This window comes from Schistocerca gregaria, chromosome 7 (assembly GCF_023897955.1).
Source record: "Schistocerca gregaria isolate iqSchGreg1 chromosome 7, iqSchGreg1.2, whole genome shotgun sequence".
Lineage (NCBI taxonomy): Eukaryota > Metazoa > Arthropoda > Insecta > Orthoptera > Acrididae > Schistocerca > Schistocerca gregaria.
The window spans coordinates 301,248,725-301,273,404 of record NC_064926.1 but is presented as its reverse complement, the minus strand read 5'-3'; the positions used below and the strand labels follow the sequence as shown (position 1 = coordinate 301,273,404).

Below are 24,680 nucleotides of genomic sequence, written 5' to 3'. Positions count from 1 at the left end.
GTAGTCGAATTAAGTCGGGTGATGCTGAGGGAATTAGATTAGGAAATGAGACACTTAAAAGTAGTAAAGGAGTTTTGCGATTTGGGGAGCAAAATAACTGATGATGGTCGAAGTAGAGAGGATGTAAAATGTAGGCTGGCAATGGCAAGGAAAGCATTTCTGAAGAAGAGAAATTTGTTAACATCGAGTATAGATTTAAGTGTCAGGAAGTCATTTCTGAAAGTATTTGTATGGAGTGTAGCCATGTATGGAAGTGAAACATGGACAATAAACAGTTTGGACAAGATGAGAATAGAAGCTTTCGAAATGTGGTGCTACAGAAGAATGCTGAAGATTAGATGGGTAGATCACGTAACTAATGAGGAAGTATTGAATAGGAGAAGAGAAGTTTGTGGCACAACTTGCCCAGAAGAATTGATCGGTTGGTAGGACACATTCTGAGTCATCAAGGTATCACCAATTTAGTATTGGAGGGCAGCTTGAAGGGTAAAAATCGTAGAGGGACACCAAGAGATGAATACACTAAGCAGATTGAGAAGGATGTATGTTGCAGTAGGTACTGAGAGATGAAGAAGCTTGCACAGGATAGAGTAGCATGGAGTGCTGCGTCAAACCAGTCTCAGGACTGAAGACAACAACAAACAACAACAACAACATCAACATGTGAGTATGTATGCATTATTTTTCAGAATGGCATCATTGATACCATTAACAGATGATGGGTTGGAAAGAATAGTGAATGATCCTGTATTTTTGCAATCTGATGAGGAAAATAAAAATGAGCATTTGTCATCATTGGCTAGGTGGCCCCTTGTGGGGCAGGTCCGACTGCCATGGTGCAGGTCTTATTACATTCGATGCCACATTGGGCAACCTGTGTGCCAGATGGGTATGAAATGATGATGAAGACAGCACAACACCCAGTCCCCGAGTGGAGAAAATCCCTGACCCAGCCAGGAATCAAACCCGGGCCCGTCGGACGGCAATCCGTCATGCTGACCACTCAGCTATCAGGGCGGATAATCTGATGAGGAGAGCATAGCAGATGAGGATGAATTTATACTAAGTAATCATGATCCCACCTTTGAAGTTACACCAGAAAGTAGTTGTGAAGAATCAGATGTAATGGTGTGTATTAGGCCCGCTGACAAATATTTTTTTGGAAAAACGCAGTGCTACAAATGGTCAAAAGAAGCTCCTCTTACAACTCTTATCTGTGCTCACAATATAGTTAGTCACCTTCCAGGTGCTAGACATGAAGTAAAAACACTTGATTCAACTGACATATTATCTGCTTGGGAATTAACCATTACTGAAGATTTATTACAACTAATACTCACCAATACAAACATCAAGATATATGACATGTCAATCAAATACAGAGCTCCTCAACCAGCATTCATAAAGCTGCTAGATATAATATAACTGAGAGCATTTCTAGGTCTGCTTTATTTATATGGAGTAATGAAATCTAATCACGAAAATGTTGGTGGACATTTTGCTAATGAACTGGTCGTGAAGTGTTTCAAGCCACTATGAGCGTTCATAGATTTTTATTCATTTTTTCTTGTTTGCATTTAGATTGTGCTACTACAAGAGATGCTAGGAAGGCTGATGATAGACTTACAGCTATTAGAGATATCTGGGAACTCTTTTATAGACAAATGTTGAAAGTATTATACTCCAGGAACAAATGTGGCAAGCGATGAAATGTTAGTACCCTTTCATGGGAGGTGCAAATTTCACATGTATATGCCTGAGAAGCCAGTTAAATATGGCCTCAAAGTTATGTGCCTTTATGATTCACGAACATTCTAATTTATGCAATTATCAATTCCAACACAGGATGTTTTGAAATTAATAACACCAATTGAGGGAAGCAATATAAATGTGACAGCAGACAGTTGGTTCATGTCACTTGAATTCTGTGATCAACTGGAAATCAAACAGTTGACGGTCTTAGGCACTCTAAAGCTAAATAAACCAGAGATCCCAGAAGAATTCAAACCAAACAGAGGGTGTTCAGTAGGACCTGCATTATTTGGGCATAATGAAGGAAAGACAATTCCTTCTTATGTTCCTTGGAAAGGTCGAGCTGTTGTGTTGCTTTCATCTATGCTCCATGATCAGAAAATTAGTACTCAAAAGAGAAAACCTGAAATGATTATTGATTACAATGCTACAAAAAGAGGGGTGGACACACTGGACCAAATGTGTGCCAACATCACAGCAAACACGCAGATGGCCAATGTCTGTATTTTATGTCATTTTAAACATAGTAGGAGTCAATGCAGCTGTTTTACTTCAGTGCACCAAACAACTTGATCAAACTGATAATTTAAAAAGAAGAGAATTGCTACAGAGGCTTGGAATGGATTTAATAAAACTCCATACACAATGTCAAGATGTCCTACCCCTTTCTTGAGAACTGAGAGACATTGTTGTTAAACTTGGTGGTACCCCTCTTGCCTCAAATATCTTCAGAGCCAGAACCCATGATGAAAGCAAGATGCTACAGGTGTGCAAGAAATGCGGACAAGAAAACCAAAATAGTGTGTGAAAAATGCTCAAAACTTGTCTGTCCTGATCACAGATTTTCAGTGTGCCAAAATCCTTTTTAATCATATCTCAAATGTGTAAAAATGTTTATAATATTCAGTGATAAAAGTGCAATTCAGAATAAAATTCCTTTAAATTATATATATTTTTTTTACTTATTGTGCTACTCTGAGACCCCACTAGAGTATTAGCATATGAGCATTTCACTAGAGTAGTTAAGGATTAATCTCCAATGCCTATATCTACACCTGTATCTACATCTGTACTCTGTAAACTGATGTGGAAGTGGGTACATCCTATTTTACCAGTTATTAGGGATTCTTCCTGTTGTTCACATTTAGAGTGCAGGAAGAATGATTGTTTGAATGCCTCTGTGCATGCTGTAATTATTCTAATCTTCTCCTCACTATCCTTATGTGAGCAATACATAGGGGGTAGTAGTTTATTCCTAAAGTCACCATTTAAAGCTGGTTGAAATGTTGTTAGTAGATTTTCTCAGGATAATTTATGTCTATCTTCAACAGTCATCCAATTCAGTTCTTTCACTATCTCTGCGACAGTCTCTCATGGATCAAACAAACCTGTGACCATTCATGCTGTCATCCTCTGTATATTTTCAATACCCCTGTTAGTCCTATTTGGTATGAGTCCCACATACTTCAGTAGTTTTCTAGAACCTGAGGTGCGAGTGATTTATGAGCAATCTCCTTTGTACACTGATTGCTCTTCCCCAGTATTCTACCATAAACCAAAGTCTAGCTCGTGCTTTACCCATGACTGAGCCTATGGGCCATTGCATTTCATATCCCTACAAAGTCTTCCTCAGGTATTTGTCTGAGTTGGCCAATTCCAACTGTGACTCACTGATTTTTATAGCCATAGAGTACTATATTTTATTTTGTGATTTGCACAGTTTTACATTTATGAACATTTGACGCAAGTTGTCAATCTTTGCACTACTTTTAAATCTTATCAAAATCTGAATAAGTCTGAGGTTACTATTAATATTGTCCACACTATTAATATTCCATTTTCATTCTGGAAACATACCCCAGGCTGTGGCTTCTCATGTCTCCACAAAATCCTTTCTTCCAGGAGTGATAGTTCTGTAATGTCTGTAGGTCAGCTTCTATGAAGTTTAGAAGGTAGAAGATGAGGTAGTAGCAGAATTAAAGCTTTGAGGACGGGTTGTGAGTTGTGCTTGGGTAGCTCAGACAGTGGAGCACTTGCACATGAAAGGCAAAGGTCCCGAGTTCGAGTCTTGGTCCGGCACACAGATTTAATCTGCCAGGAAATTCCAGTATTAATATTGTCCACAAGGTGATTAATATACAACATGAATAGCAAGGGTTCTAACACAGTTCCCTGTGGCAAACACAAAATTACTTCTACATCTGATGATGACTCTCCACCTAGGATAACAAGCTGCATCATCGAAACCAAAAAGTTCTCTGTCAAGTTAAAAATTTCGCTTGACACCCCATTAATCAAACTTTTGGCAATTAGCATTGGTGTAGTACCAAGTCAAATGCTTTTCCAAAATCAAGAAATACTGCATCTACCTGACTACCAGGATGCAAATCTTTCAGTCCGTCATGTGACAAAAGTGTGAATTGGTTTTCAAATGATTGATGTTTGGGTTTCAAATGATCAGTATTTTCAGAATCCATGCTGCTGCATGACATGGAGAAGGTCATTATGTTCAAGATACGACATTATGTTTGAGCTCAGAATATGTTCTGAGATTCCACAACAAATCGATGTAAAGGATATCGGATGGTAATTTTGTGGATCACTTCTACTACCCCTGTTGCAGAAGGGTTTTCTTCCAACTACTGGCCACAGGTTTTTGTTTGTGGGATCTATGATAGATTATAGTTGGAAGGGGGGCTAACTCAGCTGCAAATTCAGTACTTAATCTGATAGTGATTCCTTCTGGGCCTGGCACTTTATTCAGTTTTAATGATTTCAGATGTTTCTCAACACCTTTCACACTAATACTTATTTCACTCATCTTGAAGATTACATTGGGGCAACTCTCTTGGGTTTTCCTCTGTACAGAAACATTTGAAGACATAATAAGCATTTTAAATTATGCTTTGCTATCCTAAATTTCAGTACCTGTCTCAATTCTCTAGGGACTGGACACTAACTTTGGTGCCACTCACAGCCTTTACATACGACCAGAGTTTCTTTGGGTTTAGTGGAAGAGCATTCAACAACATTCTACTACAGTAGCCATTGAAGGCTTCACACATAGCCTGCATACGTACAAATAATTATCTAACTCTATATACACATTTATACTCTGCAAACCACTGTGATGTGCACGGCAGAGTAACGTGTTAGGACTTCTTCCTGTTCCAATCATTCATGGAGCGCATGATTGTGTAAATGCCAATGCACACACTGTAATTAATCTAATTTTGTCTTCATGGTCACTATGGGAGTGATACTTGGGGGACTACACAAATCCCTAGATTCCTCATGTAATATTGGTTCCTGAAATTTTGCAAGTAGGCTTTTTTGTGATATTAGCATCAATCTTCAGGAGAGTCAGGTCAGGTTTTTCAGCATCTTTCTGATACTCTGCAATGGGTCTAACAATCCCAGAACCTATAATTGGAATCCACTTTTTCCTCACTGCCTATGTACTCAACTCCTCATGCTTCCCAAAATTCACACATCTAACCATCCTAGATGTGTCACTGTAGCAAGTTATTATTCTGTCTCTGAAAGGATGTCTGTATCCATCAAACAATTGTACCAACCCACTTCTAATAGGCTATCTTTCAACATTAAAGATGACAACAACTTCTTCAATCTCCTCTCTATAGTTACAACCTCTTTAACACCAGGTTTTCTGCCTACGCCTGCTGACAACACATCATCCACCAACATCCCTGAGTCGAGCACCTCGCTGCTATCAAACACTACCTATCCCAATGTCCTGCCACACTAACCCCAGCATTTCTTTTCTTACTTGTGTGAAAAATTATATCCTCACCCACAAATGTGTTTGGAGGGAAAACACACAAACTGATCCACAGCACTTCCCGTTGCCACATACATGGCATGCTCATGAAGATATGACACTTGGATGAATCCTGCCTAAGGACATAACATTTTAAAATAGTCATCTGATTCAGATTTACTGAAAGTATCTTCACAATGTGCACCAAGGACCAAGATACAGTTCTCCACAGCCTCAACACTTTCTCTCTTATCCATTACACTAGTCGTCTTCACCACAGTATGTTGGTTCCCATCTGTCTGAGGGATCTATATAAACTGGGAGTCATTTTAAATCAATCATTAACCAACAGTAACTACAATTTGATAGCTCTCAACACTTCCACGCTAGAATCTGTCTTCTATACAGTAATACAATGGTAGAATATGTTGCTAATGATGACTTCAATGGCTGCTTCATAACCCATGCCAACTGGATCCCTCTCCCATTCATATAACTCTTTCTGAGAAGATAGGATATGCCCCTACAACACACATCCTTGATCTCACATTTTTCTTCTGGTCCACATAAAAAAAGGAAGAAGAAAGCCATGAAGTTCATAGCCTGGTGCAAGTTTTCCTAATTTGGTATCACTTTGGCAGATGATGTACTAAACCCTTTGACCTAGGTCGTATGTCCCTATTCCAGAAACCAATACAACCTCATTAACATTGATTTCTGATTAGTTTTCTTTCCATACTTTGTATTTTACCCAAAATTTTACAACAGATTATTATAAATTAAGAGTAAAGATCGAAGTGCAAAATAATGATTACATTTAGAAAGCAAGATTTAATTAAAATGGTAAAAGAAATACCAGAAATGCTTTTTACAGATACCTATTTAATCATGTCTCTAGCTCAAAATTTGTGACTGGAAATAATGTGAGAGCATCACCACAGCACGAACAGTCTTTTAACTAATTCTGAAGCCAGATTATTTGTTTACCTAAATTACTTTTTATGTCTATCAGTACAGAGTTATGAATCAAATCATCCCTTCTTGAATATCTATAAAAAGCTTCGTACAAAATGCAATCCACTGATTGATTTTGTTTTTTTCTGTTACGGCAATTAGAAATTTCAGTTTTGGAGACTAATATTATTTTAAAGAAATTAACACTTGCCTGTCTGCAACACAATTGATGTTACTCTAAATATCAAATTAATTAACTTGTGATACATTCAAAAGTAACACCATTGACTGGCTACATGGGACATCAATGCCATTTGTACAGAGAAATTGCTTCCGTTCTGCTTATTTTGTAGGCAGTGTTTCGTATTTATGAGTGAAATATACTTGCAACATTACCATTTTGTTAATTATGTTAACATTTGGTTATGTAATTTAAATATAAAATTCACAGAATAACTGCTTCTTTATAATTCTCTCATAACATGAATAGTAAATGAAACATTCGTATACTGGAAATGAAAACAAAGTTTAAAGTGTAGTCTTGTATTGAAAATATGAAATCATATTTACCTGAATATCCTTCTTTGCAATTACAGTGAACTTTATGCTGATGATGAGGGGAGACAAAACTAGTAACATCTGTTGAGATGGGTGTAAGATTGGATGCATCCAATATAATTTGATCTTCACACTCTCCATACGTGCAAAAGTTTGCAACACATTTGTCTCTTACTATTTCTTCCACAACAAGATTTGCTGAAGATTCTAGTTCTTCAAGGTGATCAGTTATTGCTTTGCGAATAGTGTTTGAGGAATGAAAGCCTGTAACAGGACTCATTGGTTGTGATTTGCGAACAGCAAACAGCACGTCCAGATCAGAACTTGGGTTAGTGTGACGAGTTATACGTCTTCTCTTAGATGCAGTTTCATCAGATGGTTGCACACTGATAATTACAACATCCTTAAGTCTTGCACTCAGTGCATTCCTCACTGCACGAACAAAACCTCTCCGATGACTCAAAACAAACTCCAAAGGGCTAACATTACGGAATCTTACAATTACTGCATTTGATAACATTTCTTCTGACACAAGGTCGACAGATACTCTGACAGTAGCATATGATGTAAACTTTCCATCTGTAACAGATACATTAATGTGGTAATCACCAACATCTAGACCAGGCAGAGCCACGAGTGTCCCATTGTTATGTTCTATTTCAAAGAGCTGTGATGTTGGGTTCTGTACACCAGAGTTCGAAGTCGTTTTCACAAGGTTGAAGGATAAGGTATCATATTGGTCCTGGTCTGAGGCATGAATTTGGCCTATTGTACCACCTGGAAACTCATCCATGAAGGAGTTGATGAAAACCTCAAGAGGTGTGATTGATGGAGGGTACTGAGATTCTTCTATAACCTGCAATTGTAGAAAATTATAGTAAATTGTTACAGTCATCAACAAAAACCACAGAAATTGGAAGTATGAATGATGCACTTACCTTAATTGTAACCCATGTATCTGAGAAAAGAGGTGGTGTTCCATTATCAAACACACGTACATGAAGGAGGTAGTTGTCTTTAACTTTATGATTGAAACGACCAGCAGTGCGAAGGACGCCATCTTGCTCTAACACAAACATATTGCCCTCATTTCCAGAACGTATATCATACGTGTATGGTGCAGCATTTGGAGCAGCATCAGCATCAGTGACCAAAAATTTAATAACAGCATATTGTAATGGTTTGTCCTCCTGAAATGTGTAGAAATACAGAAATCACATAAACAATACTAAAGATAGTCTTGCTGCAAATACCAGCTGTAGCAAACAAAATGTTGTACCTGCACAACAGCTGTGTAATTAGGCTGGGAAAATACTGGTGGATTATCATTGGCATCAGATATTTCAACATTCACCATTACGTAACTAGTCATCACAGGAAGGCCATTGTCTTTTGCATTAACTTCCAGAACGTAGCTAGAAATCTGCAAGCAGTGAGCAAAGTATATAATAAAAAGTTATTATTATAAGCAGAAAGGTAATGTGGTAAATTCTATATTACTATATGTAATACATCCATATTTGGGAAATTAGCTTTCTTAGTACCATTTCTCGATCAAGAGGTGCTGCTACGGAGATGTACCCTGTCTTTTCATCAATGAAGAACTGTCTATGTCGATCACCTCTCTCAATGAAATATGATATCTTTCCATTATCGCCACTGTCAAGATCGCTTGCTGTCACCTGAAAGAAAAAGTTGACAGTTTGTAACATGTGTTCTTCAGAATCGTATTAATCATTATTCCCATACAAGGAGTTGTCACTGACGATAATAATAGAGATGATCACAATAATAATTAATTATTTGGAAACTGGTTGCCACACCATAGTTTCTGAGTACCTGAAGTGCCTAATATCTGCCTACATCTGGTAAAGGGAGCAGATTTCTTTACATAAGTGGCTAACATTAGATTCATAAATTGATACCTTGCATGTTTCGTCATTGGCTCACAACAATATATGCTGAGAATTAATATCACTGGTGCTAGTTCTGCCACCTACCACCAAAGGCACAGCTTTATGAGGAAATCATACCCCCTCTTCTAATAATCTAAGTTACTTTTCAGGGATTTAAATATGGATGCATACTGCTTAACTACCAGTTCTTATTCAAGTCCTTCATCTGACACTCAAGTCCACCAGCAAAGATGAGACAACTGTGCAAAATGGGATCCCAACTGTAGATTTCTTTTTAATCAAGACAGCTCATTGCTCTTGCTGAACAGATTCACTATTTATGAGAACACTGTCACAACTTCACCCATCAGGACATTTAATGTACAGTAGCCAAATATCCTGCCGAACCTGTATTTCATGTGTCAGATATTGTTACATGTTGCAGTCTTTGTTAGGCTCTACTCTGAGACTGATTATTTAGTTACACATGTGCATCTGGTTGTGACTAATACATTAAGTAATGTTTTGGACTACTGCTGAAGATGTATAAACAGCACTTTTTCAACAGTGGTGGATATCAAAGCTAAAGAAACTGTGTTTCAAATACTTTTCTGTCGGATACATCAATTATCTTTATTTAAATGTTGTTAATGGCATAATAACTACTTAGCATAACATTCTAAGTGACAAACATTTGTTAAAGAGTCTACAGACTGAACCTACATCTTATAAAAGTCACAAAATTGTAAAAGATGAGTGGAAATGTGTAACATGACTATTTAAATTTACCTGCAAAATTTTGTCACCAATCTGAGCATCCTCTCTGATTCTTGCACTGAAAGATGCTTGACTGAAGATTGGAGCATTGTCATTGCTGTCTAAGACTGAGATGTTAACAGTTGCATGGTTGCTTAATGGTGGTACACCTCCATCGATAGCTTGAATAGTCAAGAAATAATCTTTGGCTCTCTCATAATCAAGCTGCTCAGCTATAGTTATAACTCCTAAAATTTAGAGTCATGGACAGTATTACTTTCAGAAAATCTGCAATACTTACAACAAGAAATAAAATGAAATAACTGAAAAAATTGTAATAAATGTTTACATGCCTGTTTTTGGATGTATTTCAAATTTCTTATGTTCATTTCCACCAACAATAGAGTAAGTTATCTCTGCATTAACTCCTGTGTCTTTTGATGTTGCTAAAACTCTTACTATTTCAGTTCCAACTGCATCAATTTCAGGAACAACAGCATAATAATACTTGGATGCAAATTCAGGAGGATTATCATTAATATCAAGTACATGAACATTGAGAAGAACCACTTTTGAGAGTTGCGGTGTTCCTTGGTCAGTGGCTCTTACAGACAAGTTGTACATTGCCCTAGTTTCACGATCTAGAGGTTTTGCTAAGGTCACAATTCCACTATCAGAGGCAATTTTGAAATGACCATCTGCTGAATCTACAAATGAGTACCTTATTTTCCGATTTATACCTGAAATGATTAAATAGTCACGTGTTACCCACACAGTTTGTACCAAATATCAAACAAATATGATGCTAGCATCAGTGACCTAATATATCTGCTTACCTATGTCCCTGTCTGTTGCATGTACTTTTGTTACAAGGGAACCAACCTCAACATCTTCAGGTAGAGTTGCACTGTAAGATTCCATGGAGAATTCTGGAGAATTGTCATTGAGATCAGATATAATTATTTCCAGCTGAGAAGAACACTGCCAGTCAGGATGGTCCCTATCTTGTACATGTGCAGTTAATTGAAATTTTGATTGCTCCTCACGATCTAAGGGTTGGGCAGTTTTGAGGTGACCTGTAGAGACAAGAGTAGTGAAAATCATTAAACTCTGATATTTAAATAAAGTTGAATAATGGAAAAATAAGTTTTCAAAAACAGAAAAAAGATACCAAATTTTCTGTTTACCTAGTAACACAATTTTTAAGAAAGCACTTTAATATAGAAAAAACTTAAATTTTGAAAATGGAAAACTGGAATGTTAAAATAATATCAGTTTTTGTTAAAAATATGAAGTTTGAGAATGTGATATGTGAAATAAATAAATGAAACAACAATTTGGCTGGTGCCAGCATATAAAAGAACTTAGTCTTTCATTGAAAACTTTCATCTTTAAAATAATTTATGGAAAAACAAACTGCTTGGATTTCTGGCATCGACATAGATCAATATACAGTATCAATTTGTCAAACAAACAGTTACACATTTGATATTTACCTCCTGCTTTGTCAAGTGAAAACTTGTCTGAACCATCTCCAGTCAGATAATATCGCAGATTTGCATTTGGTTCTTCATCTATGTCAGTGGCTAGCACTGTAAGAACATAACTGCCTGGATGCACACCTTCAGAAAGAATCTCATGGTATCGGTACCGCAAGCAGTAAGGAGGATTATCTGAAAAGTTATGTTTATAATGTACATATTGTAAATAATTGTGCCAAATTTCAAATGAAAAACAACTGTTTCACACAGAAAATAAATGTCTATTTACCAGACTCTGAAAAAGGAATAATCAAAGCACTCTCACTGTCATGTGTGCTTTTTTCCAAATAAGTATTTAATACATCTATTGCACTCTTGTTTTTTGTGTTTATACTAAAAATTTGGAGTGGCTTTTTAAAATGAAAATCTGATTTTTTTTCCTATCCCTTCATTCCTTGCGAAGAAGTTATAGCAATTTGTGTGTGTGTGTGTGTGTGTGTGTCATTTTTCAGTTGTTCCTGTTTTGATGGCTGATAAGCAGTCTTCCACTTTGTGTAAAAGAAATCTCAATCCTGGATTTTACGTTGTTTGAAATCTCAATAATGATGACATATACTTACAGCATAATTCACAATTACACTGAGAAGACAAAAGTCAAAGGACAGTGATATGCACACATACAATTGGTGGCAGTATCACATACATGTAGAATAAAAGGGGCAGTTCATCGCCAAAGCTGTTATTTTTAGTGGGGTGATTCATGAGAGAAGGTTTCCAATGTCATTATGACCACACAACAGGAATTAACAGACTCTGAACCAGAAAGGTAGTGTAGCTACACACATGGGACGTTCCATTTCGGAAATCATTAGAGAATTAAAAATTCTGAGATCCACAGTGTCAGGAGCGTGCTGAGAATAGCAAATTTCGAATGTGTTGAGAATAGCAAATTTTGAATGTGCTGAGAATAGCAAATTTCGAATGTGTTGCAAATAGCAAATTTTGAATGTGCTGAGAATAGCAAATTTCGAATGTGTTGAGAATAGCAAATTTTGAATGTGTTGAGAATAGCAAATTTCAGGAATTATCTCTCACTATGGACAGAGCTATGGCTGATGGCCATCACTTAACAATGGAGAGTAGCAGCACTTGTAGAGTTGTCCGTGCTAACAGACAAGCAACATTGTGTGAAATAATTGCAGAAATCAATATGGGACGTACAACGAATATATCTTCCAGGACGGTGTGGCAAAATTTGGTGTTAATGGGTTATGGCAGTGGATGATCGACATAAATGCCTTTGCTAATGGAATGACATCACCTGCAGCACCTCTTCTGGGCTTGTGACCATATCAGTTGGGTCCTAGATGACAGGAAAACCATGAGCTGGTCATTTCAAGTATTGTGCAGACTCCATCAATCTATGGATCCAAGTTAGTCAACAAGGTACTATGCAAGCTGGTCATCGCTCCTTAATGGTGTGGGCTGCATTTGCATGGAACATTCTGGGTCCTCTGGTCCAACTGAACCATCTTTGACTGGAAGTGATTAAGTGATTATGTTTGGCTAAATGGAAACCATTTGCAGTCATTCATAAACCTTACGTTCCAACAATGATGAAATTCTTCTGGATGACAATTTGCTATGTCCCAAGGCCACAATTGTTTGTGATTGGCTTGAAAAGCATTCTGGAAAATTCAAGTAAATAATCTGGCCACTCATCGAATATTTATGGGACATAATTGAGTGGTCAATTTCTGCACAAAATCTCTGGTTTGCCATTCACACCTTGCTTAATATACTGTAACGTAGATACAGTTAGACAAATGTTTGAATGGCAATACAAAAGGCCACTGGTCCAAGCTAAGCCAAAAACTCTTTACCCCAAGTTCCTAGCTCAAATAGGAACTGAGCATCAAGACCTCTCAAATTGTGATTCACTACTCAGTGTTTTCATACATATTTGCTGCAGCACTTCTGCACTACAATGATTAATTGTGATTTGGAAACTCTTCTGGGAGCTTCTGGAAACAGAGTAATAAGTGGAAGTTGGATAAGTTTGGGGTGCTATTCATGGTTTCCAGTCACTGTTAACCTTACGTTTCAAGTAATACTATGTGCAGCACCAATTTATTACCATTTGTTGAATTCTGTTTCATTTCACTAATATGCGTTTTACAGTAAGAACCATAATTACAGAAGCATCATTCTTGAGTAAGACTATTTCAGTTTTACGAGGGTCACTCCAAAAGAAATGCACACTATTTTTAAAAAAAATATATCCTTTATTCCATATGTTTGAAAGTTTTACAGTATGTAGATACATCTTTTAGGAACAATATTTTCATTTCTCCACATAATTTCGATCCCTCTCAACTGCCTTATGCCATCTTGGAACCAGCAGCTATATACCCGCACTGTAAAATTCTGGACCGACCTGTTGGAGCCACTGTTTGGCAGCATGCACAAGGGAGTCATCATCTTCAAACTTTGTTCCATCAAGAGCATCATTCAGTTTCCCAGAGAGATGATGGTCACATGGAGCCAAGTCAGGACTGTAAGGCGCGTGTTTCAGTGTTGTCCATCCAAGTTTTGTGATCACTTCCATGGTTTTTTGACTGACATGTGACCGTGCATTGTTGTGCAACAGCAAAACTTTCTGATTTTGCCAATGTGGTCGAACACAACTCAGTCGATCTTGAAGTTTCTTCAATGCCGTCACATATGCATCAGAATTTGTGGTGCTTCCACTTGGCATGAAGTCCACAAGAAAGGGTCCTTTGGAATCAAAAAACACTGTATCCATAATTTTTCTAGCAGAAATTGTAGTTTTGAATTTTTTTTTTCTTGGGTGAATTTGCATGATGCCACTCCATTGAATGCCTCTTCATCTCTGGTGAAAAATGGTGGAACCATGTTTCATCACCTGTCGCAATTCTTCCAAGAAATTCATCTCCACCATTCTCGTACTGTTCCAAAAGTTCGCTGCATACAGTTTTTCTTGTTTCTTTGTGAGCCACTGTCAACATCCTGGAAACACACCTAGCACAAACCTTTTTTAATGCCAACACTTTCAGTATTCTGCAAACACTTCCTTCCCCTATCCCAATGCAGCATAACAATTCGTTCACTGTGGTGCATCTGTTAGCAGTCACTAATTCGTTAACTCTCTGCACATTGTCTGGAGTGTGTGCAGTACGAGGCCTGCTGCTGCGAGGACAATCTTCAATATTGCCATGCCCGCTTTTATCACGTGACCTGCTTGCCCACCGACTAGCTGTACTGCTATCGACAGCAGCATCTCCATACATCTTTTTCAACCTCTTGTGGATGTTTCCCACTGTCTCGTTTTCACAGCACAGGAATTCTATGACAGCACGTTTATTCTGATGAATGTCAAGTGCAGCAGCCATCTTGAAGACATGCTGTGACGCCACCACTCGCGGGAACAGGTTGAACTAAGTTTTGAAAACAAGCAGGAAGGATGTATCTACACACTGTAAAACTTTCACACATTCAGAATTAAAACTGTATTTTTACAAAAATAGTGTGCATTTCTTTTGGAGTGACCCTCGTAGTTTCACTTACACAAAACATTTACCTCACTGAACCACTTCTGCTGTTGTAAAAGAGTGAAGCATACGTCTATCCTCTTCTTGAGTACTGCTGTATGTATGGGATCCTCACAAAATAAGATTGACAGAGGATAGCAAAGACTTGTATCATGAAATAGGTGAGAGAGTGTCATGGATATGCTAAGTGAGTTAGGAGGTTAATTATTAAAACAAATGTGTTTTTCATTCCAGAGAGACCTTCTTCAAAATTACAATCACCAGCTTTCTCCTATGAATGGCATTTTGCTGACTGCTACCAACAAAGGAAGAAATTACCATTGTGACAAAATAAGAAAAATCAGAGCTCATAGTGGTAGATTTAGATGTCGTTTTTTCCCACACACTGTCTGAGAGTGGAAAAGTATAGAAAACATCTACATGTGATTCCAGACTAATCATGTAACTCTAGATGTAGATTCTTAACATTTTTCTATCACTATCAATAAATATCCTTAGACTAGATACAGTACTAGATGAAAACAATGTGCTCTATTACTCAAACACATAAAATTACAATTTAGACAGCACTTTGTCCATATAATTATAATAATATCTTTTCTAGTGACACTAGGTATTGCATAAAACATCCCAACAGCATCTTTCCCAAAACATTGAAAAATGCCACCTGATATCTCTTAGGAGGTACATCTGATATTTATGAATGAGTAGCACACCTACCTGATGAGAACTAGTCTTTCACATTTTGTATGCATTTCTGCTTTTAAGAGTGTTAATTATGCTGTTTATAAATAGCTGCACTAGCCTTCATATTATTTTAATTTTGCTTTTAGAATTATTAACTTTGGGAACTAGTCCTGTCTTATCATTTTCTTTTGTGCTTCATGATATTTTAGTTCCTACTGTAGTCTATCGTTTCTTAGATGCTCTATTGAAACCACATTTTATACTTTTCATTGACAAATATCTCTTAAGGGTGAGAAAAATGTATGTAAAGAAACATTAAATTTAGAATTGACATCTGATTCATTATATGTAACACATTAGCTGAGATCCTGTCAGTTCCTAATGAAAACCAATATTGTGAAATTATTACTATACTATTTCTCATTAACACTTGGCTCTGAGTCATCAGTGTTGCAGGTCCAACAGCCCATGGGGAGGCCTTTGTTTTCTCTGGTGGCCAACATTTTTCTGGAAGATTTTGAGGACAGGCACTCAACTCAGTAGTCTAAAGACCAACAGTATTTGGGTGATATTGTGACAAAACTTTTATAATTTAGCCTCATGGATTGAACAAACTCCAAGAATTCCTTCTACTTCTAAACTCCATAAACTAAAACATAAAATAAGGAGACATAAAGGAAGAAGATTGCTTGCTGTTTTTAGAAGGCTTAGCATGATGGTACACTTGGGCTTTTGGTATTTCGAAACACGCTCGTACAGATTCATATTTACAGGCAACATATGGCACACACCATGAGCATTCTGAAGACTTGGATTCACTGAACCCATACCATTTCAGATCCCAGCAAATTGCAAGTGGAACTAGAACACCTCCAAACTGTGTTCTTCAAAAATGAACATTCATCACAGCAGATACAGAGACCATTGCAAGCAAACAAATAGCACATAATGAAAAGGATAAGACCTTCAGGATGAAAGCCTACTTGCCATTCATTGGAAATGTTTCTGTGAATATAGGTAGGGTATTAAGGAAACGTAAGTTTAAAGTGATATTTCGCCCTCCATTAAAAATCTCCACACTTGAAACTTTTGGAACTCTATTATTAATGAAACAGTGGAAGTATGACTGACTGAGGACTTCATCAAGTGGGATGGCAGTTACCAGTTAAATAATACATGGAGTCCTGTTATAAAAGACTACACAGCCAGCATAATTCACTAATTTACAGCCAGCATAGTTTGCTAATTTTGTCATTGAAGATGGACAATTCTCACAGTGGTGCACAAACCTGTAGCAGACATGCATGTGCTGTAGCAATGAGAATGCAATGACAAGTGGAGGCACCAAGCGTGCACTAGCATTGTTTTAGGCAAGAGAACTCAGTGTATTTTTGCTAGTGTATTCCTAAATACTGCCAGGAGGCTCTGTGCACCGTGGTAGCAAGTTACTGGCATTTGGCAGTTCGCCTGAAAGCTTGTTACTTAATAGTTTCCTTGAAGGCAGGGACATACACTGTAACCAGAAAAATAGTTTGCATTACTGTAACACTTTATCTGTGAATACATAAGCTTACTGTTGGATTCCATTGCTCTAGATATTTTCTCAGGTTACCCATAGTCACTTCGACACACACTGTATGACCCAAGTATGGCGCCAAGCAATTTCCTTACTTTCAATATTTACAAACAAATATCCAACAAACAATTATCTTTTCATGACAGCCACATATAATAAACAGAAAACTGAATGAAAATTTCTATACTTCAATTTTGTACTTTACATCAGATTTGCATAAAGTGTGACTATAAGAATTCTATCACATCTGGAGCTGTATATGTGTCACCACTTCTGCACTGAAGCAGTGGCACTGCTTGCACAGTGAAACAACTTTGCACTCAGCAAGCTGCCCCAGTTAACTGTTACTAGCAGAACAAACACATTCAATCTCTGTGTTGCAAACTGCCCAGATGGAGCCTGCACAGAAAAGCTGCAATGGAATGTACTGAAGGAACATTGCAGATGCTGATGTAACACTCAACCTGGATGGACTTACTAGGCACGATTGCAGTGTGGAATGGAGGAAATAGAATTTTCCAAAGGAACGTATGAATTTGAGGCAAGCAAGTAATGGCCTGACTCTAAGATTGGCTATCACAGATTCTTTTCTTTTTTTTTAATATTTACAAAATATTTAATAACTCTAAGAGGAGATACTGAATGGAAACAAAGGACAGCACAAATGGAACCTGCTTTGTTTAATCAATGGAAGAGTGTCATGGAAGTGTTGAAAAGCCTGAACTGGTTGACATCTGAAATAGAGTTATCAACTATCCCTTGACAGCCTATCTGAAGAGTTTCAAGAATCACTATAAAGTGATGAATCTAGGAATACACAACAGCCTCTTATGTAATGGTCCCATAGGGGTCACAAAGACAAGATTAAACTATTTACCACAAGCACAGACACATTCAAACAGTTCTTCATGTGCTCCATATGTGAATGGAATGGGAAGAAACCCTAATATGCAGTACAATGCTAAGTACCCTCTAGCATGTGCTTCGCAGTTGTCTGAAGATTGTGTATGTAGATGTAGATCAGTTTCACTGTCACATTTTGATTCTCCATGTAAACAGCACATTCACTAATTTTGAGTTAACAATAACTATGGAAACATATTTACCATTTGCATCTAATATGTCAACAGTGACTTTTGTTTTTGCAATGTACTTTCCATCAGTTGCTGTAACATCCAGCACATAGCTACTGACTGTCTCTCTGTCAAGAGGCTTTGCAACATAAACTTCACCCGTCTGGCGTATCTGGAACTGGGATCGTGCATCACCGCTGGTAATGTAGAAATCCACAGATGTCGATAGATCAGCATCTTTGTCCTCTGTACTAAGCTGCACTACAACGGTGCCTGGTAATGCATCTTCGTTCACTGCAATAAAAACATCCATGTTTCGATTTTAACCTTTTTTCCCGATATATAATCACATTGACAATATTCCTAGGCATTCTTCCTCAGCTCATAATCCAATATTGTTTTTCTTGCAGTTAAAACTAATTATTACTCACCTTTTGCAATCAAAATAAAATAAAATCAACTGCAAAGGATAAGTAACAGTTATTCTCATCTACATATTTTTCCCATGTGGAAGTTTCTTTCTGTTTTATTTACATTATGAAACAGAATAGATTGCTACTCACCAAATAAACAGTTGACATCGGGTGGTGGTCAGGCAAATCTAAAGCATTTAAAAGTATTCTAAGCTATCCTCAGATGTGGGAAAAAAACCACACACACACACACACACACACACACACACACACACACACACACACACTGTTGTCTCCAGGTGCTGTAGCCCCACATATTGAGTAGCTGGGGTGGACTGTCGAACTATAGAAAAGTGTGGGAAGGGATAGAGCAATAAGGGAGGGGAGGGGTAAAAATGTATGTGAGATTGGAGTGGAAACAGAGAAGAGAGCTGTGAAGCAGGTGCTGAACTGAAGCACGCAGTGTTGGGTGGCTCTCTCAGCAACTACTTAGTCAAACTGTCTCTTGGGAACAGTATGGCTGTGGTCATTCATACATCTTGGGAACAGGTTGGCAGTGGCCATTCATGCAGATGGACAGCTTGTTAGAATGGGATTTTCACTCTGCAACAAAGTGTGCACTGATATGAAACTTCCTGGCAGATTAAAACTGTGTGCCAGACCGAGACTCGAACTTGGGACATTGGCCTTTTGCGGGAAATTTCTCTACCAACTGAGCTACCCAAGCACAACTCACGCCCTGTCCTCACAGCTTTACTTCTGCGAGTATCTCGTCTTCTACCTTCCGAACTTTACAGAAGCTCTCCTGCAAACCTTGCAGAACTAGCACTCCTGAAAGAAAGGATATTGCGGAGACATGGTTTAGCCAGAGCTTGGGGAGATGTTTCCAGAATGAAGTTGTGAGGACAGGGTGTGAGTCGTGCTTGAGTAGCTCAGTTGGTAGAGCATTTGCCCACGAAAGGCAAAGGTCCCAAGTTCGAGTCTCAGTCCGGCACACAGTTTTAATCTGCCAGGAAATTTCATATCAGTGCACACTCCGCTGCAGAGTGAAATTCTCATTCTGGAAACATCCCCCAGGCTGCAGCTAAGCCATGTCTCCACAATATCCTATATTTCAGAAGTGCTAGTTCTGCAAGTTTCGCAGGAGAGCTTCTGTAAAGTTTGGAAGGTAGGAGACGAGGTACTGGCAGGAGTAAAGCGGTGAGGATGGGTGCGTGAGTCATGCTTGGGTAGCTCAGCTGGTAGAGCACTTGCCTGCGAAAGGCAAAGGTCCTGAGTTCAAGTCTCGGTCTGGCACACAGTTTTAATCTGAAAGGAAGTTTCAGCTTTTTAGAGGTCATGACCACATAGAATGCGTTACTGCTTGCTGTGAAGTTGGCAGACCTCATGGCTGTTTTCACAGGTGGCCTTGCCTTTGATCAGATAAGAGATGCCTGTGACAGGGAATGGAGTTCATGAAGAGGGAAGATGTCTGGGACAGATCTTTTATCAAAGTCTATAACAGTGATGTGATCTGTGGGGAAAATGTATTGAGAGCATAGGTGGAATGGGGACAAAAAATGGTTCAAATGGCTCTGAGCACTATGGGACTTAACTTCTGAGGTCTTCAGTCCCCAAGAACATAGAACTACTTAAACGTAACTAACCTAAGGACATCACACATATCCATGCCCGAGGCAGGATTTGAACCTGCAACCGTAGCAGTTGCATGGTTCCGGACAGAGCGCCTAGAACCGCTCGGCCACCGCAGCCAGTCAATGGGGACAGTCAAGAATATTGCCAAAGTTGGGTGGGCAGTAGAACAACACTGTCAGTGGAGTGAGTAGGATAGAGAGTACGGTAGTTCTCATTTCATGGAACCGATGAGAGGTAGCTGAAACCCTGGCACAGAAAATATTCAGTTGCTCACGTCCTGGGCGATACTGTGTCACTAGCGATGGAAGAGACAAGGGGGGGGGGGGGGGGGGGGGAGAGAGAGAGAGAGAGAGAGAGAGAGAGAGAGAGAAAGAGAGAGAGAGAGAGAGAGAGAGAGAGAGAGAGAGAGAGAGAGAGATTTCCTTGTAGCTGGTCAGGGGGAAGGGTAGGTAATTGATGACACAAAGTGCAGGAAATCTGTTTCTGGGCAAGTTGGGTAGGTTTTCTTCAGGCTATGAAGCCCTCGGACCCTCAGCATATTTGGAGAGGGACGGCTCACCACTGCAGATGTGATGAACACTGGTGGTTGGTCGGCACAGAAAGGTCTTCCTGGTGTGGAATGCATAGCAGCTGTTGAAATGGAAGTACTGTTGGTGATAGGCAAGGCTGAAGTGGACAGAAGTGCTAATGTAGCCATCTGCGAGGTGAAGATCAACATCAAGGAAGGTGCCTTGTTGGTTTGAGGAAGACTGGGTGAATCAAATTGAGAAACTGCTGATGTTCTCAAGGAATGTGAATAGGGTATCCTCATCCTCAGTCCAGGTCATGAAAATATCATCAACAAATCTGAACCATGTGAGGGGTGCCATGTGGGTACTCATTACTGTACCACGAATTCGTTTGTAGGTGATGCCTTCAAAGATGATGTTATTGTCAGTGCAGGTTTAGGTTTACCAATGAAATTTTCATGATCTGGACAAAGAGCCAAGACACCCTATCTCTCCTCCCCCATTCTCCTCAGCCCAATGTGCCACCTTCTTGGATGTTGACCTCCACCTCTATGATGGCTTCATCCCCACTATCAACAGTAACTGCATTTTAACTGCTGTCATCCCTTCCATGGCAAGATATCACACACTCTTATTGTCTGGTCACCCATGGACGGTGCATCTCTAGTGACAAAATTCTTGCACAGTGTACGGAAAGTGTCATATTCCCACCACAGACAGCCACTATCCCCCCAAAACTGGTTCACAAACAGATTTCCCATTCAGTATCTTCACATCTATCTAATCCTCCCACCACCTCCAAAAACAAGCTGCAAAAAGAGCACCTCTCTTATCACACAGTATCATCCTGGACTCCAACAGCTAATCAATATCCTTCATGCATAGAAATAAGGAACATACTATCCACAATCCTTCCCATCCCCCCTAAAGTGATATTCCACTGCCCAACAACTCAATGTAACACCCTGGTCTGTCCTTGTGCCAGACTTAAACTCTCCACCTTTTGCCACATGATTCATAACCCTGTACAAGACCCTGGTGCAAGACCTGTCATATGGACCCATGCACCAAAACCTACTCCAGTCACCTCAGAGGCACTTCTTATCCTATATGTGGCAGGGCCTCCTGGAAATCAGTCATACCTTACACCAATTGTGCTTAAAATTTCACGCAGTATTTTATGTGGAGACCCAGTTTCCTACCCAACTAAATGGCTACTGCCAAACTGTAGCCAAGAACAGGACTGACCACCAAGTGCTGCTTCACAGCTGATACCATCTAGCTATTTAGATGCCCTCCAATTATGTAGACGGAATTTGTCCTTAGTTTCCATAATACTCCTGGCCTCAATCTCCAACAGTCCCCTGCCCAAGCCCCAACTTACCAACTTCATTCACCCTGCACACACCCTCTTCCCCACAGTCTACTCTTGCTCTTTTCTGTTACGCCCTTCAAATCCAATTCTCCATGTCATCATCATCATCATCATCATCATCAACATCAACATCAACATCAACATCAACATCATCATCTCATGTGATGCATGGAGGTGCTGGTGCTGGTGCTGGTGATTGCATGTCGCCTTCCTATCCCATGCACATGCTGCCTCTCCCTCCTGCATTCTTATTTTGCACACTTGCTGCCCCCTCTGAGCCATCAGCCAGTCTTCCCCAACCCTCCTCTCTGCCTCCTTTTCTATCCTTGACCACTCCATCTAACACAACTCCTCACCCAGCCAACCTGCAGAACTGCAGTCCCAATGCCTACACTATTTGGTGAGCTGTTTTCTTTAGTATTAAATTACAACAGACATGTATATTTCATTCAACTTTTAAGAAACAATATGCTGTAATTCAAGTAAAAAGTTGGCAATAGCAATCTCAGAAAAATGGCACTTTACTGAGTATTTAGATAGAAAAGCAGAAATTTAAATGAATGTTATGTGTATAGCTTCTTCAGAACTATGCTGGAAAAACTGAGAGACTACTTTTATATTTTTTCTGCAGATGCATTTTTCATATCTATCAAACAAGGATACAGAATAAAAATAGGTAATTTACAATTATATACAATGATACATGAAAAAAATTTAGTACAATATAAGAATGGATCGTCATTTGCAATGCAATAAATTTATGGAACCACACAAAGAAAGATAAACTACATAACACACTATGCCTGTAAATATCAAAATTTTAGACTAATTATAGGAATTTTCAAACAAATTGATACCTTTTATCCATTCAATGTTATTCACAACTGATAAAGATTTTAAGTTTAGTGTATATTACAATCCTTTTTCATCTCATTATTTGACATAGTCAAATTTGGAGATAAGCAAACTGAATTGTTAAAGCTGTGGATTCAGAAAAACACTTAGTAATCAAGATCGGAAATAAAATCTTATTGATCACTAGTTTTGGCTTATCTACAAGCTGCCTTCAGATCATAAAAAAATACACCTATTAGTGTACAACTGCCAAATGGTGGGACACATTGTTGTAATTTGTGTGAGCAGGATCATTTGTTATACAATCCAATGGAACAATGATGCAAATTATAACAGAATAAAAAGTCGTCATACAAATGGATGGCAGTTTATACAGGGTAAATCACCTAAAACTTGCAACATAAATATTGCGGAAATGGAAAGTGCTACCGATGTGCGGTTTTCACAGAATGCAGTGGTAGTCAGGGGCTTATGTTGTTAGCCACTTAGTACATTGTAATAACACTTAAAAAGTGTATTTTTGTGTAAACATACACTTTTTAAATGGAACAATGCCTACTACCATTAACAAACTAATGGTGTTTGTTGTAGGATTCTAGTGAGAGTCGTTTATGAGATGTTGTATTTTGAAAAGTTCCGCACTGATTCTTGTGCAACATCTGTGGTGGCATACATTAAAGAACAACTCAAGTGCGTACACTAGTTATGTGGATTCTGACCAACAACGAGGCAATTGACCGTCACAGGTTGCATTCAAAATGACAACTGGGAGTGTGGCATTACATGCTTCCAGTCTGACATGGAATGACTGCTGCACACATGCTATCATTTTAGCAGAAATTACTGAGTAGTCTGTAGTAATAAGTCACTGCATGTCATTGCATATAGTTGGTATGGACTATTGAATATCTTACTCCATACAGTGTACAAGAATGAACTGCACTTTTCCTACACTCTCCATACACCATGAGCATATTGGCTTTTTCTGCACTGGTAAATCTCATCATCCACTCACAATCTACTGACTGTCATGCACTGACTAGCAAATTGCAATGCATGCACAGAATACACAAGCATATTGTAAGTAAATATAACGTCATCGTACCCAGCAACTATGCAGGTTGAATGGCACAAACAAGAGTCAGCATGGAAACTTTGTACAATACAATATCTCATAAATGGAATGATTGAAATTTGTTCTCAACAACATGGACCAGTTTAAAAACAACAGTGACACTCACGAGTATAATACCAGAGGAAAGAAAGGCTTACACTATTCTCTACTTAACCTATCTTTGGCACAGAAAGGGGTAAAAACATGCTGCTGTAATACTTTTCAATAAATTACCAGATTAAGCAAAATGTTTGACAGACAGCAGTAATAGTTTCAAAAATAAACTGAAATCACATCTCCTTGACAACTCCTTCAATACCATAGATGAATTCTTGAATATGAATAAATGAATCTGTAGATATAATGTATGTGTTTTGTGCCATTTAAGGAAATGGGATAGGTAAAAAATGTAAGCTTTCTTGATTCATATGTGCATTTCCTATTCACTTGACATGTTCCACATCATAACGGTTACCCTGAGATTGATCAATGGAACAAGTAACTAACTAACTAAACAATTTGCACTAGATTGTTAATGACAAATGGCATTATTCCATTTAAAATAGTGTATGTTTGCACAAAAAATTCACTTTCTAAGTATTATTACAATCCGTTTGTTGGTTAACAATACAAGCCCCAGGCTATTAGTACTTTCCATTTCCACAATATTTGTGGAGCAAGTTTTAGGTGATTC

The 24,680-nt window shown here is 38.5% G+C and overlaps 1 protein-coding gene across 5 annotated transcripts in view; it reads right to left on the bottom strand.

Annotated features, from left to right (window-relative positions):
- LOC126282042 (fat-like cadherin-related tumor suppressor homolog) overlaps positions 1 to 24,680 on the bottom strand; it is a 1,587,586-nt gene that overhangs the window by 31,293 nt on the left and 1,531,613 nt on the right. For all 5 annotated transcript variants that reach the window (XM_049981457.1, XM_049981458.1, XM_049981459.1 and 2 more), the window contains 9 exons: positions 18,119 to 18,379; positions 11,193 to 11,369; positions 10,533 to 10,772; positions 10,050 to 10,436; positions 9,730 to 9,944; positions 8,590 to 8,727; positions 8,325 to 8,468; positions 7,984 to 8,235; positions 7,058 to 7,901 (listed from right to left, as the gene is read on the bottom strand). In XM_049981457.1, the coding sequence (XP_049837414.1) occupies positions 7,058 to 7,901; positions 7,984 to 8,235; positions 8,325 to 8,468; positions 8,590 to 8,727; positions 9,730 to 9,944; positions 10,050 to 10,436; positions 10,533 to 10,772; positions 11,193 to 11,369; positions 18,119 to 18,379 (2,658 nt within the window). The remainder of the gene's footprint in view (positions 1 to 7,057; positions 7,902 to 7,983; positions 8,236 to 8,324; positions 8,469 to 8,589; positions 8,728 to 9,729; positions 9,945 to 10,049; positions 10,437 to 10,532; positions 10,773 to 11,192; positions 11,370 to 18,118; positions 18,380 to 24,680) is intronic.